The 19922-nt window shown below is 45.1% G+C and overlaps 1 protein-coding gene across 3 annotated transcripts in view; it reads right to left on the bottom strand.

Annotated features, from left to right (window-relative positions):
* Positions 1-19922, bottom strand: part of CRACR2A (calcium release activated channel regulator 2A) — a 131814-nt gene that overhangs the window by 49640 nt on the left and 62252 nt on the right. For 2 of the 3 annotated variants that reach the window (XM_077169715.1, XM_077169716.1), the window contains 3 exons: positions 17826-17937; positions 16465-16648; positions 12052-12198 (listed from right to left, as the gene is read on the bottom strand). In XM_077169715.1, coding sequence (XP_077025830.1) covers positions 12052-12198; positions 16465-16648; positions 17826-17937 — 443 coding nt within the window. The remainder of the gene's footprint in view (positions 1-12051; positions 12199-16464; positions 16649-17825; positions 17938-19922) is intronic. The other variant, XM_077169717.1, reaches the window with a different exon arrangement.

The raw sequence follows: 19922 nt of genomic DNA on the forward strand, positions 1-19922 counted from the left end.
AATACTAATTACAGTCATTCATATACACTGTTTATACTCTATGCCTAATAACCATGCATGACATTAATTCTATAATATCATTAAATTATTATATTAACTTTGCTCTAAGTCTTATTTGATTAAATTAATAAAGTCTCGATTTCTCAAGCTCACATTTCGGTTTGCTAGTCACAGTGTGAGTAATTCTGCAAGTAACTCAAAAAAAGGCAGGGGTACAGGAAGACAATGGCAACTTCTGAATAGGACCTATACCTAGTTCTAGCTCTCCCTCACAAAGATTGGGTCTACTCCAAAGAAGGCCTGGGATCCCAGGTGGGCACTTGGAATGCTGGGCCAAACCGGACTTCTGACATAGCGCCCAGCCTTTGCAAATGCTTTGGAATAAAGTTGGCCTCCTGGGAGGTTTCCCAGATGGAAATGACTTGAGGGTGAGATAAATTTCTCCGTATCATACGATCCACTGTTCTCTAGTCATTTGCTCATACAATGGACAGTTATGACATGCTGACTATGAACTGCACACTGTGCTGCTACCTGGAAATTCAAAGATCAATAAGACAAGGTCTCTACCCCAAAGAAATGGATTGACTCATGCCAATCCTGGGTCAGAACACACCAGTTGCAGGAAAGTGGGACATTAAAGCACTGTTTCCCACCAGCGTCACCACTAAACCAGCTCAGGGGTCCAAAGACTTGGGTTCTAATCCTAGAAATAGTTAATTTCCTCATGTGACCTTGGACCAGTACACTGACTTCCTTCCTTCCATCCCAGGTAGCACCTGCCCTAGGTCCTCCTGGCACTGTTAGGATGGACAAACAAAAGAGTAGATGTGCAAAGCATTCTGACTCAAAGCCCTAAATAAGTGCAAGGGATTATTTATTATTGTAATTATTCTCATGAACTGGGGAGGGCAAGGAGCAGTGCTCCCCAAGGGAGTGAGGGCGGCATTTCAGGCATGAAAGGGCTGCTGGGTTTGGAAAGGGTCAGAGGCAATCAGGAAGATGAAGAACAGAAAGCACAGTCCATAAAAACTCCTATCAGACCAAAGCATTACAGAGGTAGACCATGTGTGAGCAGGAGCTGCAGAGCCAAAAGCCTGCATCTGTGGAGAGCTTGGCAGTAGCTGTGAGAGCAATCATAGCAAGAGACACTGAACAGTTTTATGCAGATGGCATGTGGCATCCCAGCCGGGCATGCCATCATCTTCCATCAAAGGGAAGAGATAACCAATCATGTTTGCTTATTATATACATGATACATCTTTGTTACCACGATTTCCAAAACCTCTCATGTTGCCTGGGGATGCAAACAGACTTTGAAGTCTTCCTTATGAGGGTATTCCCACCTATGCCAGTCTTCACTGACTCGTGAATGCTTATGAGACTTCATGTCTTCATCTGAACACTTCACATTAAATTTTTTTTTTTATTTCATGAGCAGGCACTGGGAAACAAGCCCGGGTCTTAGGTATGGCAGGCAAGAACTCTGCCTGCTGAGCCACCATTGCCTGCCCTACATTTAATTTTAAAGGTTCCTGAACAACTGTCTCATTTGGGTGGATGCCGTCCCATCTGGATCGTGAACACTCACTATCATTCATGTCACTCACAGGGCTTGTGCTTAAAACATCAATGCCCAAAACCTGCTAAAACTGAATTTAAGACTTGGGGTACCAAACTCAGAAGCCCATGGACCATATTTGAGGAACACTAGGTTCCCTGGGAATTAAAGAATTTCAGGAATGGAAGGTTTGTCTAATCCAACCATATATTTTTCCAGGGTTCAATCCTTGCCCCAATACCCCTGTCAAATTTTTATCCAAACTAAGTTAGAATACTTCTAGTGACCAGGATTTATGGTCTCTTTAAGCAGTTCTTTCATCTTTGGACTATTTTGGCAGGTAAAAATCTATCTTTCTGTGGTTTTGGCCCTCTTCTGCATAAAAACATTTCTTATTTGAGAACAGCATCAAAAGTCCAAAGGAATTAACTTGGACTCAAGCTAAACCTCTCTACTTCCTCCAACCATGTTTCACATGGATTGTTTTATCTTTTGGAAAGTCCCTTCACCATTTGCTTCATTCTTCTGTGAATGGACTCTGTGTTAGTTTGCAAGCTGCTGGGATGCAATACACCAGAAATGGAATGGCTTTTAAAAAGGGGAATTTAATAATTTACAAGTTCACAGTTATAAGCCTATAAAATTGTCCAAACTAAGGCATCCAGGGAAAGATACCTAAATTCAAGGAAGGCCGATGGGTCAGGAACACCTCTGTCAGCTGGGTAGTTACGCGGCTGGCATCTGTGGGTCCTTTGCTCCTGGTCTCCCTTGCTTTCCCAGCCTCTGTTCCTGTCGGAGCTCTTCACTTTGCTTCTCTGGGGCTGGCTTTCATCTCTTGGCTTCCCTTGGCTCTCGCCAGGTTCTGGCGTGTTTAACATCTTATGGCAAGGTTTGCTGGGCTCCAAGCATCTCCAAACACCCGTGCCTGTGTTCTCCATTTGTCAGCATCTGGGTCAGCTCTGCTGTGAAGTTTCTACCAGCTCTGAGGCTTCTGTCACTTCTTTCAGCTCTGTTGTTTCTGACTCTCTCCAAAATATTTCTTCTTTTAAAGGAGTCCCATAAACTAATCAAGACCCACCTGGAAAGGGTGGAGTTACATCTCCATCTAATCAAAAGGTCACACCCATAATTGGGTGTGCCACATCTCTGTAGGATAATCTAATCAAGTTTTCCAACCTGCAGTATTGGATCAGGATGAAAAGAAATGGCTGCTCCCACAAGATTGGATCAGGATTAAAACATGGCTTTTCTAGGGTACATAATATTTTCAAACCAGCACAGGCTCTAATTTGTCATTTTTAAGTCATAGAGCCCCAGACTGACTGCCCAGCATATGAAGTCTGATTAATACAAATTAGAGTTGACCTCCCTTGTTCTAGATGCCATCTAGCATAAGATGGCACTAACTGTTCTTGGCAGTATATCATAGCTGATGAATTCTGAATCTATTTTTTTGCCTAAAACCTCTAAATCTTCTGTCCATGTGATTGTTATTGTTTTTAAAGATAGTGCTACTGAATCGTATTTCCTCAACATTGTGCTTCTGCCTCTGGCTTTTTGGACACAAGAGCAATACCTCAAATGATTGGATATCATGCTTGTCAGATTCAGGCCGTCTTTCCAGCCTGTGCCTTTCTGGATCCCAATTGGTCATGCAGTATGCTCAATAATCTTCCAAGTTTTGTTGATATTTGCAATTTTCAATCAGAATGTAAGCTAAATGATCTGTAATGCTGGTTTTGATGGCTTATCTGAGGGTTAATTAAGGGTTTTTATAAAAATACAAACTATTGGTTTCTAGTTTTACTGTACTACAGATAGAGAATATATTGGTATGGTATTTACTTTTTGGAGTCTATTGACTTTTTCTTTGCAGCAAAAAATATTATCTATAAGTGCATAATTTTTATGAGAAGAATGTATATTCTATTTATATTCTAATTGTAAGGTATACAATTCTACATGCATCTTTTAAAGTAAGCTTGCTAATTGACAATTTCAAATCTTTTACATCCTTAACTTACTTTTTGCTTAACTAATGTGTCAAATTCTGAGATGTTTGTTAAAATCTTCCAGTATTATTCCTGTTTTTTAAAATCATATTTTCTTTGTTTTTCTAGAACTTTTTGCCTTATGTATTTTTGCTGCAATATCGTTTGGTGCACACAGGTTTTTATCTGCTGCATCTTCTTTACAAATGGTACTTTTTTCATTACTACATACAACATATTGCCCCATATCTCCCATTATTCATCCATTGGTTAAAAAAAAAAAATGTTGAACAAGACAAGGACAACAAACTGATAAAGAGATCTCTGAGCCATTAATTAGTAACATTAATTGAATAACATATTCAGCCTATTCTTTATTAGCCATTCTCAGAACATCGGCTCAGGGAGCACCTGTTTAATCCTTCTGTTCTCCACTATCTGACTCAAGTCATTTGAACTACAGTGGAAAGAAGGAACAGAAACAAGAGGCAGATCAAAGAGAGCAGGAAAGAATCCTCAGTTCCCAGTGGGCCACGGATGTGTGATGTAGTCCACCAGAGTTAGCAAAACTCACGAGTAATAATATCTCCTTTCCCCTTCTTCCTCTTTGTCCAAGATGGCTGAATAATTCCTATAGCATATTCCAGGGTAGTCTAGGCCTCCCTGTTGGCACAGCTATGGTTGACTCAGGGTTCCCTAGAGGCAGAAGGCCTGAGTTCAAGTCCTGGCTCTGACCTTTAGAAGCCTACTGGTCTTGGACAAGTTACATTATTTCAGTGGGCCTGAGGTTTCCTGTATTTGAAAAACTAGGATGGTAATACCTACCTTAGAGAGAAATTGTGAGCATTAAATAAGATAAAGCATGAGAAAGTAGTTGGGAGAACAGGTAGTAGACAAAATGCATTGGATAAATAATAATTAAATGAGCTTTCTGTGATTCTCCAGAGGCTAGGGGACCCCATTTTCAGATTTACTGCTCTGTAATTCTTCCAGTGGTCTGTCAAGGGACAAGGAGAAACTAGAAGTGAATCACGGGCAGCCTGGTGCATGCAGGAATGGGAAAGTATTACAGACAAAAGACATGGAGAAAGACAAAACCCTGGGATGGCTCAGTAGAAAAGACTAAGTATGGAGAGATACCTGTAACATTACTACCATCATTAAAAAAGTGGTGATTAAGCCCTTCTTAAATTATCACTTTAAGCAAAATAATTTAGACAAGTTATGCTCTCAGCACACCAGGAATTTTACATTGGAGAACACCAAGTCCAATGCTAAAGCAGCATGGTTTTGAGGAACAGGTAGATGCCATCATGCAAAGTCAGACCCCACAGTAACTTCCTGGGCTCTGAGCTGCAATAATTCTGCGACCTCAGAGCCCTGGCTGTAGGGAAGGAGAGGAAGCTGCCTGCTTTGATGGTTGAAAGGATGGTTGAGTTCTCAGAGGAGAAAAGGTAAGAAAAGCTGGGTCTGAAAAGGGAGAGGAAGGAGTAACAGTGATATGCTAAAGATACTACTATAAGGGCAGTTATGGGTCTGAAAGGATGAGTCCTATTAAAAGACAGAACAAAAAAACCCAGCTCTAACTCCAAGGGCAAAATATCACCCCGCATGTCTGGCTGTAGCAAATGCCTTATCTCTAAAGGACATCCTAAATTTGTGTAAGTGTGTATGGGGCTGGGTGGGGTGGGTGTGCGTTTTGGGGTCCTGGGGAGTTGGGGATGGGAAGGAGGTAAGGGATAGGTAGGGAAATAATAATTCAAATATAAATACAGGCCTAGGTTCTTAGAGGCCTTCACAGATAATCTGCGGGGAACACGAAGGTGAGATGTAGTTAGCAATAACTTACCTTGCCAGCCTCCCATAGGGACTGTGAAAATTGATTAACCGTCACAAAATGCTTTGCACACTGAGAGTCAAGGTCCCATACTGGAGTAAAGCATTAATACTCAATACCACTGGGGCTCACTAATGCCACACAGGCCAAGGCCATCCTGCTTTAGAAAATGGTCTGGTCAAAATCTTGTTTCATATTCCCTCTGTCCTTTGCCCTCACTTAGAAATAAAATCCACAGGACTTTCAGGGGGGACATATAAGTCATCTGGTCTACCCCCTAGTGTCCAGGCAGGAGTGTGCTGAAATTAATCCCAGGTTAGGGGTGGAGGGGGAAGGCTTTGACTTCCAGTCCCAATGTTTCACCTATAATACCACACTGTCTTCTCAAGGATCCTAAATTTTAAAACTCACAGCACCATATGTCTACATGGAGGACTTTCCATGTTTCAAATTTCAATTGCAATGAACATGAACAGGGGCAGAAGATGCTGGAACCACAACCACGTCGACAGAAGAAAGGACATGGGACAGACTGACTGTACTGCCAGGGCTGGGGAGAGCCAAGATCCCGGGAAGGGCTTGATTTCCTTCCCCATGCACTCCACAATGCCCTGATCCCCAAGTGCAGAACTGGGACTGCAAAAGACTCGACGTGTCTGCTGTTTGTCAAAGAACAGAATGGAAGTAAGTTCTGCCTCAGCCAGCTTTGTGTGTGTTGAGAACGGGTAAGAGGGGTGTCGGATCCAACGCTGCCCCTGCCCACTTCTTCAGGCAGCTGAAGGGTCCAGACTACAGAGAAGAACTTAGAGCAGAAAACTCCTGTTTAGCGTTTTCATATTCCCCTGAAATCAGCATCTCTCTGTCTGTCTCTCTTTCTCACATACACACACACAATTTGAGTAGAATGAAAGGAAAACATAAGAGTTTGTAGAAAATTCTGCGAAGGCTGTGAAATCGCCAATCGGATTTTCAAGACGAATGGTTCCTCCGTAATTAGATTCTGCTGCTTTGTACAAACCAACTTTGCAGCTTTATCCCATCCTATAAAGCAAACCTTTTTTCATTAGTCGGGTTTACAAATCATGCCCTTGGTGCACAGAGAGCACAAACAGTCTTCACCTTTCCAGGGCAACGTCCACAATGTAAAGATGAGGCACCGGATTAAGCCATCACCTGGCCATCTAGAGCCCTCATCAATAACTTCTTATCTTTGTCCTAAGAACAGGACTGAAAAGATGAACAGGACTGAAATGATGGACAGGAAGGTATAGGGTGTACCTTATCACGCTGATGCATTCTGGAAGAATAGGCTAAAGGAACATTTCTAAAAGTGTGGTCTGTGGATGGCATGCATCAGAGCCATCTGGGGCATATGTCAAAACGCAGAGCCCTGGGCTCCCCCTCCTAGACATTCTGATTTACCTTTTTGGAGGGAAACTCCGAGGAATTTTCCTTTTAAACAAGAGTCTCTGGTAGCACTGAAGCAAACCTACATCCAAGAACCACACCGTGAAGGCTCTCCCCAGGTTCCTGTGAGCCTTGTGGATCCTACAGGCCACTGCCTTATATATGACTCTTTATTTGCTGCTCTACCTGGAAGAAACGCCCCTGAAGCTCCACATAGGAATACCCATTCTTAGGCCTTCATAGGCTTGTGCTAGGGTGCTGGGTGTCAGGCCCAATCCTTCCTGGATCAGACATTTCCCCAGAGCCCCTTGAAATCACTTTAGACAGAAATCATCTGGACTGTGGCTGGACAGGTTTTTTTGCCCTCCAAGGGTCCCCAAGCTCCAAAGAAACTGCCTGCAGCCTGATTCTGTTGGACAGGGTGAAACTGTGCAGATCAGAAACTGGTTCCAAGGAGACCTCAAGGAGTAGGAAAGTATTGCTAAGCTTGTCAAGGCCAAGTGTGGTCTGTGAATGATGTGAAACAGGCAGCCAGGGCAGGTTTCTGGGCCTCTGAGCAGCAGAGGATTGAGCTGGGGGCAGGCAGAGCATAGCCTGGAGGTCGGCCTTTGATCTTTAAAGGAAGAATCTTTAAAGAGCTCAAAGCAATGCACAGACACAGCCTAATTCATCCTTATCCTGAGCTTCAGAGTTATATCCTGGTAAGGATTCCAATGAGTCAAGTTGCCCAGCCAAGTTAGTATCTTGATACTAAATCAGGTCAAAAGCCCGATTCCTCCAGGATACTTTAAATATATAAGCTTTCAGCTCCCACCTGAGTCCAAGCACTTCGGGGATCCGGGCATTCCCAAGTGATACTAATGAAAGGCTCAAATCTATCACTGCTTCTAGAGGGCATCATTTTATGTCCCCTGGAGATCTCAAACTCTTTTCCAGAAAATGGTACATGGGGAAAGACTTTCCTTAGCAAAGAAGTTTCTAGTTCAGATGGCCAGAAGTTCTTCCTATTTGCCTAATCTATATCCCCTGTGCTGAAATGTAAAGTTCTCTGAACTTCTGCCTAAAGGAGAGTGAGCTTCCTACCTTAGAGATTAAGTGGAGGCACAAAGGGAGCATACCTCACACTGGAAGTGCAGCAGAGGAGCTGGGCTTTAGGCTGAGGGTCCTGCATTGGACCATGTCCTCCACCTGGGCCCTTGGGTCTGTGGCAACTTTCCAGGGGACACCCATCTAAGACTTAAACATTGTACCCTACATTCTTCAATAGAACCAGATCTGTGATTTCCTCCACCTCTGTCCCAAAGGAGATAGGAGACTGAATGCTCCCAGGTTTGCCTCCTTCCCACATCCCCAATATGCAGGTTAAAGAAAAATGCAGGGCAGTGAGGTGAGGCAGGCTGTGGGCTAGTTCTGACAATGCCCCAGGAAACTCTTCGTCTCTGAGTCCAAGCACTCACCCCCTCTCTGCACCATCCTTTCTCCTAGAATCTTTCTGACTATATTGCAGCAAACTGATGACCACTGAGGATCAGGGAAGCTGGGGAGCTGCAGATAAGAAGTCTGCGTTCTGACTACCCTGGTTAAGGCCAGTCTTCCCCAGAGCTTAGTCTCATTTTATCTGGGGACTTCAGGAGAAAGAAACAAGGTGTGCAGTTTGGAAAAGAAAGAGGAAACGGAGGCCACTGCCTTCAATGGCAACACTGTCCAACATTGCAACAGCACGGGGACTTTCTGGTTGGCTTTGCTGCAGCTGTATTTTCCTGCAAATTTCTGTGGGTATGAGCTCTGCCTCCTCAGTGTGATCATCAGCTCCTCAGAACACAGACACTATGTTCTATTTGCTAACTCAGTGCCTGGCACAGAGCAAGAGCTGGCTTTATTTAGCTACCCAAAACACACAGGTCATATCCCCGATGCCCTGCTCAGGGCTGGACACACAGCCATAATGACTTGAGCTCCCCTCGCCATCTCCCAGGACAGGTACTCATCTTCCAGGTGGAGCTGAAATGTCATACCCCATACTGAAAAGCCAGCTTGCAGGGGAGCATGGGAGACATTCTGACAGCTCACCAGTATCTGCTGTTTCCCTCAAGACTTCTCTCTAACTCCGTCCTGAATTTTACGGCAGGCCATTCCCAAGGGCTTCCTCCCTCTTCCCTCACTAAAGCTGGACACAGCCCTCCCACAAACAAGCTCACACCTCCAAACTCATCTTCTCCAAGATGTTCCAGTCCCTGTGTCATCTGCAAAGTCCAGAATCCCATTTAAATATTCTATTCTGTTTAGTGGGTGCCAGTTTCTTATTAGATTTCTGAATGGCAAAGGCCCTTAGAGACCTTCTGGTCTAGTCAGAACCCGGAAGCAAGGGGCGAAATCAGTGTGGTGCGTCACAGGATACGGCCAACTTTTTTTTTTTCTCTTTTTAATAGAAGAGAGTTAAAATGACTATAATAGAAAAATATCCGCATGTGTCACATGTAATGAGTGTCACTTTCCCAAATTTTTCTTTCAGTTATATACACATATAAGTGCATGTGAGCTGCAAAGTAAGATGCGTTTCCTGCTGAGAGCTGCAATGACAAAAAGACTGAAAAATACTGGCCCAATTCTCTCATGTTGCCCTGAGGTCAGACAGCTGGGCAGTGGTAGTGCCTGGGCAAGAACTCAGGTTACTCCCAACTCCAACTTCTGAGCTCTGCTCACCAAAGCTTACAGCTCAGTGGTCTGTACCCAGAAAGCCCCTGGAATGGGATAGCCAGAGAACTCACCCCAATTCCACCAGAGCTCAGAGGCCAGGAGTGGGCCCTGATTCGCTGACCCCAAGGCAAGTGCAGCTGGTGGGAACACTGACGGAGGATGAGCGTGGAGGGGCTGGAGACCTTTGGTCAAGCTAGCTTTGCCAAGAGGCCAACTATGGCCTTGACTTTCAAGAACTTTTTAAGCAATTACTAAATGATGGCAAAAAGCACCAATAACAGCCACTTTAAGACACACATAAGAGCTAAGAGGCTCTCTAGCAAATCAGGAGCACTCTTCTCTCCTCATAGGAGCATAGCCCAGGCAGAGAAGTCCTGCGGTTAAGACTCGAGGCCATGAGCTGAGTAACTGGCATGCCCATTTAGGCTGCAATTACCCTCCTTAGGGGCCAAAAGAGTATTCTCCTCTCTGGGAGATACCACCTGACTTCTGATATGGCGCCCCGAGATAACCAATGCTGGCATCAGGGGGGAGTTGGGATTGGGATGAGGGCCATAATCTAATCCATCCCTCTCACTTTACAGATGGGAAAACCAGAGCTCAGAGAGGTCAAGCAACTTCAGTCAGGTCACAGAGCTAAGCTTGTTGCAGAGCTGTGGATGATTTAAATTCACACCTCCTGATTCCCAGTGCCCACTTCTCAGGTCTACACATGAAGCACCTGGACATCTTGTTAAAATGCTGATTCAGGAGGGCTGGGTGAGGCCTGAGATTCTGCATATCACACAAGTTTCCAGGGGATGCTGATGCTGCTGGCTGGTTCAGGGACCAAGGCTCTACCCTGTGTTGTCTGGAAAGATAAAGGGGCCCTTAAACTTCACTTCTGATTATATGAAGGTTCAAGTCCTCCACTTCAGCCAGACAAATCCTCTCAGACTGACAAATACCCTTATTTAAAGCAATAATAATAAAAATTATTTTACCATTCATCAAACCCTTAAGTGCCAGCACTGTTCCAAATGCTTACATACATCATCACATTTCACCCCACAACATCTCTAAGAGGCAGGCACCATTATCATCCCACTTTATGAAGAAGGTGTAACTCAGAGAGGGTAAGGAGGTCGGCCTAAGTCACACAGCTGGTAAGCGGCTAAGAATCTTAAATCTAAGATTCAAACTCTGTTGTTTCTGACTACACAGCCCCATCAGCTAAGAGGTACACAGAAGTACACCACTTAACCCTTCTCTGAGCCTCGGAAAATTCCTCTCCCCTAGAACGCCCTTAACATTCCTCTAGCCAAACCATGATTTTCCCCGCTCTAACTGGCCTCAACTTTCCACTAAGACAGGATCCTGGAGGTCCTTTCTTCCAGGCCTGTGTATACCCAATGGATCCCCAACAGGTTATGTTTTTTAGAGTTGACATGGGGGAGGCACAATATGAAAAGGATCTGGGGTTCAGGGCAACGTGAAGATAGATGATTTACAGGGTAGGACACATGGTAATGGATTCATTTTAAATCACACGCTTTGTGTCTTCTTGAAGACCATTTCAGAGTAGACTCTGAAACTCTGATTGAGCTGGGCACCACACACTTGGCTGGGAAGTATGTGAATGGAAGGGAAGGGGGTCTGTGGAATCTAGTGTCCATGGAATTGTGAGGAACAGAATATGAGCACAGGACAAGGTGCTTGGCAGAGGCATGGTGGGGGAGGACTGACTTAGAGGGCTTCCAAGCTCTACCCAAACCTACCTGTGTATTGGCCTCACTTTCAGGATCATAAACTCTCCTAAATTTAACTCTGTGTTTCATAAACCACGAGCTCCCTGGTATAAATGTGTATTAAATGACCATGAATATGAACAGCACCCACCATGGCCCATTCATTCTTATAAGCTCAAGAGGCTTCCCCGCTTTTGTGAGAAACACACACATGCTGACACTGATTTGGGGCTACAAGAGTTTCTTCTGGAGGTGTTGGTTAACTTGCCCGGTCCTGTCCGCTCCAGAGAAAGAGGAATCCTTGAAGTCACTAATTATCTGGAGAAGACCTGCAGACAAAGAAGGCAGCAGAACAGATGCACACCTGCGATGGGTGGGGGTGGGGGGGTCCAGGAGGTCTCTGAACCACCCTACAGAAACCCCCAAGGGCAGCAGAGGGCTGGGCCAGGGTTAGGGACAGGCCCTGCTTGCTGGTCTTGGGTGGGTGTTAGGCTATCTTGCTCTGAATTCCGGCTCTGTCACTTATAAGCTCTGTAACCTGGGGCAAGTTACTGAACTTTTCAAGCCCTTGATTTTTTTCACCTGTGAAATGTGGATACTAATAAATAGCCCTACCTCAAAAGGTTGTGAGAATTAATGAGCTAGTATATACAAAGTATTTAGAACAGTGCCTGGCATTTGGTGAGTAGAAAATTATATTGTGATGACATCTGGCAGAGAGCAAAAAGGAGGCATCATGGACTGTTTCAGTGGAATATATAAGAGAACCCACAATTTGTGCTGCCTTTTTTCACACATATGTATAGAGAACGTCTGAGACTGGGTACCCACTTTCTCAGGGCGCACTCTAGTTCATTCTTCTCCTCGTGGGCTTCTTGGAGCTGGGAGAAGATTTTGGTCAGGAAATCTTCAAAGTTGGATAGTAAATGAGGTTCATCCTTCTTCAGCTGCCACCAGAGCTGCTTGACGTCACTTTCACTGCAACAAGAAGGGAAGTTAATGTAGGAGTGTGGAAAACGAGGGAAAGGTTTTATGGGAAACACTGAATTATCCAGTCATGAAGCTGACAGCCCAAAACATCATCATCATCATCATCATCATCATCATCATCATCACCATCATCATCAGAATGATACAGTTGGCATTTATCGAGTGGCTGCTGTATGCTAAGCACTTTATACACTGTGCTAGTTTGAAGCTGTTACATACCATATTAAATGGCCACAGAATACTAAAAGGACATATTTTTTTAATCCATTCCTGTGGGTGCAGACTTACTGTGGGTGGGATCATTTGATTAGCTTTTTCAGTTGAGATTTGACCTATCTCATTCAGGGTGGGTCTTAAGTCTCCTACTGTAGTCCTTTATAAAAGGATATATAAAAGCCACAGAGAAGCTAAGAAATGAAATTAAAAGAAGCTCATGGAAAAAGCCCCAGAGAAGCTAAAAGGAAGCCAGTGAAGCCAGAAACTGAAAGCAATGAAACCCAGTAGAGAAGGACCAGTAGAGGCTGGCCATGTGCCTTCCATGTGACAGAGGTGTCCTGGATGCCAGGGACCTATCTTCAAAGTCCAATTATTGCCCTGTTGATGCCTTGAGTTGGACATTTTTATGGTCTGAGAACTGTACATTTTAAGTTAATAAATCCCCACTGTAAAAGCCAGTCCATATCTGGTATATTACATTTCAACAAATGTAGCAAACGAAAACACACATTGTAACTCGTTTAACCCTCAGAGTAACCCAATGGGATAGATGCTTTTGTTATCCCCACTTACAGATAAGGAAACAGTGATGGATGGAAAGATGGATAGATGCATAGATGGTTGGATGGTTAATGGTTGGAGAGAGGCAAAGTGGGCTAAGAGAACTCAACTGGTCTATGATGAAGCCAGGAGCCTGGCTCCAGCACTTGCCTCCTTAACCACCAAGCTCTGCCACTTCAGTACTCAGGGGTCCTTCAGGGTGGGGCTAGCAGTGCCAAGGATGCACAGTGATATGCTCAGGAGCATCTCAAAGTGCCAAGGAGAAGAGGGGATGACAGGAGCGCAGAGCATGTGAGGACAAGTGCTGTAGAGCTAAGGAGAGCTTGTCGCTCCCAGGAAGGATGGCACTCACAGCTGAGAGGTAAAGACAGGCCAGCTGATGGATGGCAGAAAGCAATTGTCACTGCAGGAAATGGAAGAGAATATGCAGCATCCCGCTGGAGCCTGGTGACCAAGGGAATGACTGACAGGTAAAAGGAGAGGCAGTGCAAGTCTGAGAGATGTAAGTGCACACGTGAAAAGACAAGTAGGAACTCAGGAGAGGAGGAGGACAGCAAACAGACAAACACAGAGTGACATGCACAGGGACACCTAGAAATAGGCACATGGGCACACATGTAAAGACACAGCAAAAGAGATACAGGAGGCTGTACTGATCACTGGGGAAGGTGGAGTCACACACCATGCTCCCTGTTCTCCCTTTCTGGAGAAACTCACAAATTGACAACCCATGAGCGAATCAAGTCAGAGGTAAATCTGATTTTCACCCTATTAAATTCTAAAACCAAGATGACCTGAGGGTAGCTATGGCCAGGAACTCTCAGAATATAGAAATAAATCCCTTGTACCAGCGTAAGAAGCACTATATTTGAGAAACCTTCCTCAGCTGCCATGTCAGCCATGTCCTTGGGACATACGTGTAGTCACTACACGCAGCAGGGAAGACACCCACTGAGCAACACAACTACCTCTGCTTAGTTATCTGATCAGCTATCCAATCCTCCCTCCCTCCCACCAGTCTTTCCTCCCTCTCTCTTTCCCTTGCTCCATCCTCTCTACCCTTTTCTTTCATCCCATTCCATCCATCCATCAATCCATGCATTCATCCATCCATCCACCCATCCACCCACCATCCATCCAACCAACAAATATTTAGTGCTATCTATTGTTAAACTGGCACTATTGGATGACAGGAGGGAATGTGAAGGAAAAGAAAAGGGAGATAAGGAGTTTTCCTTTTTCCCAGAATTAGTTCCATTTTCCCTACATGGAAAATATTGTGGCTGAGTGTCCACTTTATTGATAGGGTGAAATGTAGACAGCACAAAGGGTTCAGAGTTAAAAGGGTCTCAGAGAGTAAGCACAATGATTTTCCATCACTGTGGCAGATTGATCCCCTCTGGAAGTAAAGCATTATAAAACCAAGGGCGATCTGGACAGCCAAGGACTGTCTTTCACATCCAATAGGAACCTGGCAATATGGTCAATTGGACTAAGACTCTTCCCCTGAGATATGCAGTCTCACCTGACCCTCTTCCCAAACTTTTGAAACAGTCATGGCTGCACCATTTCACCCCAGATTATGGAGAAGGAGCAAACCTGTTGACCCTTGATGAAGAATAAGCCAAGGTCCATTAAGTTGCCAAATCACTCAGCTGATAAGATCACCAAGGAAACGAGGGAGTCCAAATGTCCAGTCTAGCTCCTCTGGACCACACGGTGGCTGCCCCTCAAGGAAGGACATAGGGGCATCCTTCCTGTCTCTAGAACAATCTGCAAATCATTTTGTGAGATCCTTGAAGACCTCAGAAGTCTTCACAACCTCCTCTATTTCTTTTCTTGGCATCTGATGGTCATCAGTGGTTGCTTCATGCTGCAACTTAAGCCCCATCCCTTCATGTTCTAACTTCATTGAGGATAGAAATCACTAGTCACCATCTTCTACATATCAATTTCTATAGACCATTTTTCAAATCTCTCTAGAGCCTTCTATCCTCTGGAAAAACTCATTTTGGCTCAGTCCTGCATGGGCCTATAACTATGGTTTTCAAGATAACATCTAGAGAGCTCAGATTTGATAACCCTAACAAGAAGATGGCAGTTAGGGAAGTGAGGGGTGGTTGGGGAGGTGCCTTTATTTCAATATCTTAGCTTGCCTGCTCTGCCCTCTTCTTGTTTCTTCTCCAGGAGGAGGTTTCAAGGGTCCCTGGCAGTGTCACTGTGCTCTAACCTCTTGGCATTAGAGAAGCTGAGTCAGGCATCTGACTAATGAGCTCCCCACCTGCCTGTGCCCCCAACTCTATTCTATGTGGATCCAAGCCTGCACCAGCACATTCTAGGTCCACAGAAGAGTGGCTGCTGATACCAAATTTCACTTCCTGCTTAAGGCCTCATCTGGGGGCCTGTGCCTGTCCCCTTCCTGCCAGGAACAGACTTTGGCCAGCCTTTTTCAATTCCAGCATAGTCTACCAAACCGCTTGCTGAAAAGACAGAGCTATAGACACTTGCCTTGGCCCAGATGTTGTGCACAGGCCCCGCCTGGATTTGTTTCCTCCTTATCATTTTCTATTATAGTCCCTTGTTTTCCCAAGCTCAGGAAATATCAGTTCCAACCATTAGGTCATTTCCACCCTGCATGAAATACAATCCGAGATTCAGAGACCCAAACATGAAAAAAAGTGAAAGGCAATGGGGAAAGGAGACAGAGGGCATTGCAAGTTTTACAGGCCCACTGTCTGGTTTCCATTAGCTACAAAATACCTTCTTTTCTCTGAATGTCAGGCCTTAGATCTATGCGTCTCTTGGTTCCAAAGCACTTTTGGGGGGAAACAAAATGATTGAGGTATTATGTTTTTGTTTGAAGTTCCAGCCTCTAAAAATTTCAGCTGAGCTATTGATGACCCAAGTAGGCTGGTAGAAACTGGTTAGTTTCTTGTTGCAGCTTACTGAACAGGTCTGGTTTGGCTCAGGGATACAATGTGCAGGCCCCATGAGGTATCTCTGCCAGGATCACACTCACAGTGGGGATGGCTGGGATGCACTCAGCTCCAGAAACACACAGTTGGCTCCAAGGGAGGTGAAAATGCTGGCGAGCTGCTGGCGATAGGATGCCTTAGGAAAAGCACACTGGAAACCCCTTGGGCAGGGGACAAATGTCTGACTATAAACATCCTTCGGGGAGCAAGGCTGAGCGCCAAGGATTGTGAAAATAATATAAAGCAGGAAGCAAGGAGGGTAGAGTGGATAGAGAGAAGAGGAATGTTTACTACCCGGAAGAAAATTTAGAAAGCAGATTTGCAACCCCTAGACCTTAACAGGTCATTGTAAATGGCAGGCTATAGGAAGCAAAGCTCCTAAGGGGGCAGCACTGAGCACAGGGACTGGCACAGTGTGTTTAACAAACACTCATTAAATGGGATAGACAAAGAAGGTCTTTCTAGGCTGAATTCCATGCCCCAAGTCACTGGCGCCACTCACTCTTCCAAAACCTTTTGGGCTCCAAGTTTGTCCATCAGCATCCGGAACTTGGCGTCCTCATCTTCGTCCATGTCACCCAGATCTTCTTCCCCTCTGGACTGATACACCTTCTCATCCTGGAGCTGGGCCACCTGTTCATCTGCTGCTTTCCAACTTGGGTCATTCTGGCTGAAGAAGAAGTGACCTGGGGATACATGGCACAAGTGTATCAACTAAGCAAAGCCCACCTAGGAAAAGGCTTAGTTTTTCCAGTTGCCAGGAATCACTCGAGGTTCATCTGAGAGAACAACAAAAAAGGAAATTCCCTATAGCAAAAGGTTCTTGAACTCCATATACTGGATTTTGGGTCTATGTTTCAGTCTGCCCCCCTTCCATAAGTATTCTGCCAGAGCAGCTGGAACCTAGGAAAGGAAGAATGCATAACAGATATTACAGCACTTTTAGGGTTCTCAATCCTGTCAAGTCTGGCTCAGAAGCCACTTTTTTGGTGATATCTTCCCTAAGTAACCAGACCTTTCCCTCACTGCACTCCATCAGCCTGATTACCAGTTTCACTTTGCCATTCTAGTCTCATACCACCACCATCAGCCCTGTAGCTGCCTTTCATATTTACAAGTCACCTTACAGTCCTTGGAGTATTCTCGGCCTGCTTATACAGTTTCATATTACAGCAATCTCTCCTGTCCTCTCAAGTCAATTACAAGCTCCTGGAGGTCAGGGAAACCATCAGATGCTTCTACGTAATCTATATGGCACTTTTTATGAGGCAGATACATGCAAGTACTTGCCTGTTGACTTGTCTGTAAATAAATCAGCGTTTATTTATCATATCAGCTCTGAAGTATCTGATCAAGCATTCTTTATCTTTTTCAGGGATATCCGGTCTCCTTCCTCCTGGTTACCTCGAGAATGACTGGTTTACTCAAACCCTCTAGAAATTGATCTGACAACCGGAAGACACAGCCAGACTTGGGTGGAAACGAGCTAGTCAGTCTTTCCACTTTGTTCTCCACTGGCATCAAAGCAGAAAAAAAGAGTCTGGAAATCTCATCTCAGCTCCCCTCTTATTCCAAGTGTTTTGCCAGAGCTTCACTTCATTTCCCTGGCCATTCTCTGGGAGGAGAAAACTTGACAATAGGAATGTGGTGGGCATTAAAAGAGCAGAGGTATAAGCAGATGAGATGGACATGTGAAAAGAGACTCAAGTAATCCAGAGTCTGGAAACTCTGGGCTCTGGATACCTGGGAGTGGGGCAGGAAATCTCATCTGATGTCCCCCAGATCTAGTGGGGGCAGGGAAACACCTTACACAGCTCTAGATAGACCCATAGCCCTGAGATCCCCAGCATCTTCAGAACTTACTAAATCCCGTGGTGAACTCTTCTGGGGTCAGAAAGCCATTGCCATCAGCATCCAGGGCATCAAACACATCCTCCAGATCCTCCAGGCTGAGTGGCAACTCCTTATGGAGCCTCTGAAAACAATCCAGGCTGCATTGGTTAATACGCTGATGTTTGTGGAGCTGACCTGCAATGGCACAGCCTTCTGCTAAAAAATGCCTAGAGTTTGGCTCCAGTCCTACCAAAAGCCAGGAGCAAGCTTCTACATCCTGATGACTTCACTTCCATTCTCTGCCTTTGTATATTGGAACATCTACCATTTACTGGAGACTGTTATGGATTGAATAGTGTGTTCCAAACAGATAAGCTCAAGTCCCAACCTTCATCCCGTGAATGTGACCTTATTTGGAAATAAGACCCCTGAAGATGTGATTAGTTAAGATGAGGCCAAACTGGACTAGGATGGGCCCTAACCCATTGTCACTGGTGTCCTTATAAGAAGAGGAAATTTGGACACAAACAGACAGAGAAGAGAGTCACATGGCAGAGGCAGAGACTGGGTTATGCTACAAGCCAAAGAACACCCTGGGTATCTGGCAAGCTGCTGCCAGAATGCTATGGACTTCAGAGGAAGCATGGGCCTGCCAATGCCTTGATTTTCGACTTCTCACCTCCAGATAAATTTCTGTTGTTTTATGTCCCCGGTTTTGCTCAAGCAGCCCTAGGAAACTAAGACAGGGGTCTACTGATACATATTTGCACTTAAATATTTTTGCAACCTTTTGAGTTAGGCATTATTACCCCCATTTTATAGATGAGTAGATGCAGTGTGAGGTTAAACGAATTGTCCCAAGGCCACACAGCTGGTAAATGACATGGCCAGGAGTTAAACTCCGATCTGACTTCAAAGCTTGTACTCTTAACACCTGTAAAGGACTGAAACTGTACAGGACCTCACACCTGTACAATAACACCCACCCCACATGGTTAACAGTGAAGTTAAACGAGATCATATATACAAGCATTGAGTGCAGTGCCTGGCATAGAGAAAGGATTTAACAAAAAGTAGGAGAGAAGCAGAAAAAGAGAATCAGACGGAGAGCAGTCAACTAATTCATGCAGGCCACTTGGTGAGTTTGGCAGAGCCAGGTCTCGCACCCAGGTTTTCCCAGCTCTATCCACCCTTTCCCTGCGCCATGAATGCAGGCGTGGGTCACGCTCTCACAGGCCTTCCCAGTGCCCTAGCACTGCTTAAGGAAGCTTGTCTGGACCCACTCTGCTCCAGTAGCTCTGAGATGCTGCATAAGGACCTCCTCCCTCCCCTTAGTGACCCGCCCCCACCCTCAGGCCCCAGTCTGGGGTCTCACTCTTGCTCCCTGCTGGCTGACAACTAACTGCCTATGAGAGGTTAACTGCCATTGGCTTAAGGTATTGTCATGGTCAGGCTCATGTGTTAACTGGGCCAGGAGGTGGTACCTGTTAGTCTGGTTGGGCAGGTGCTATCCTGTCTGTTGCTATGAGGACATTTCATAGAATTAAATCACAATCGTGGCGGTTGCATCCACAGCTGATTCCATCTGCAATCAGCCAAGGGGCGTGTCTTCTACAATGAGTGATGTTTAATCTAATCAATGGAAGGCTTTTAAAGAGGATTCAGAAGAGACACTCTCTCTCTTCCTGCTTCGGCCAGCGAGCCACTCCTGTGGAGTTCATCCAGACCCTCCATCGGAGTCGTCAGCTTCACAGCCTGCCCTGAGGATTTTGGACTCTGCGTTCCCACAGTTACTTGAGACACTTTTATAAATTTTGTATTTACGGATATTTCCTGTTGATTCCATTTCTCTAGAGAACCCTAACTAATATAGGTATCAAGCCTCCGAAGGGTATTTGCTTTTTTAAAGGGGGACTGGACAAAGTGGTCTGAGAAGGTCATGAAGTGACACTGGACATGAGACCTGGGCTAACCAGGACCTCACAAGAAGAGAAGGGCAGGCAGCGGGCCAGCTGATAGGAAGAGAAGCACAGAGCTGAGCTGTTTATGCTCCTCTCTGGCCTTCGGCCTGATGCACAATGGCCCCAGGCCAAGGCGAATTTGCATAGTTTGAGCAAGTCCTCTTAT

Source organism: Tamandua tetradactyla, chromosome 7, assembly GCF_023851605.1.
Source record: "Tamandua tetradactyla isolate mTamTet1 chromosome 7, mTamTet1.pri, whole genome shotgun sequence".
Taxonomy (NCBI): domain Eukaryota; kingdom Metazoa; phylum Chordata; class Mammalia; order Pilosa; family Myrmecophagidae; genus Tamandua; species Tamandua tetradactyla.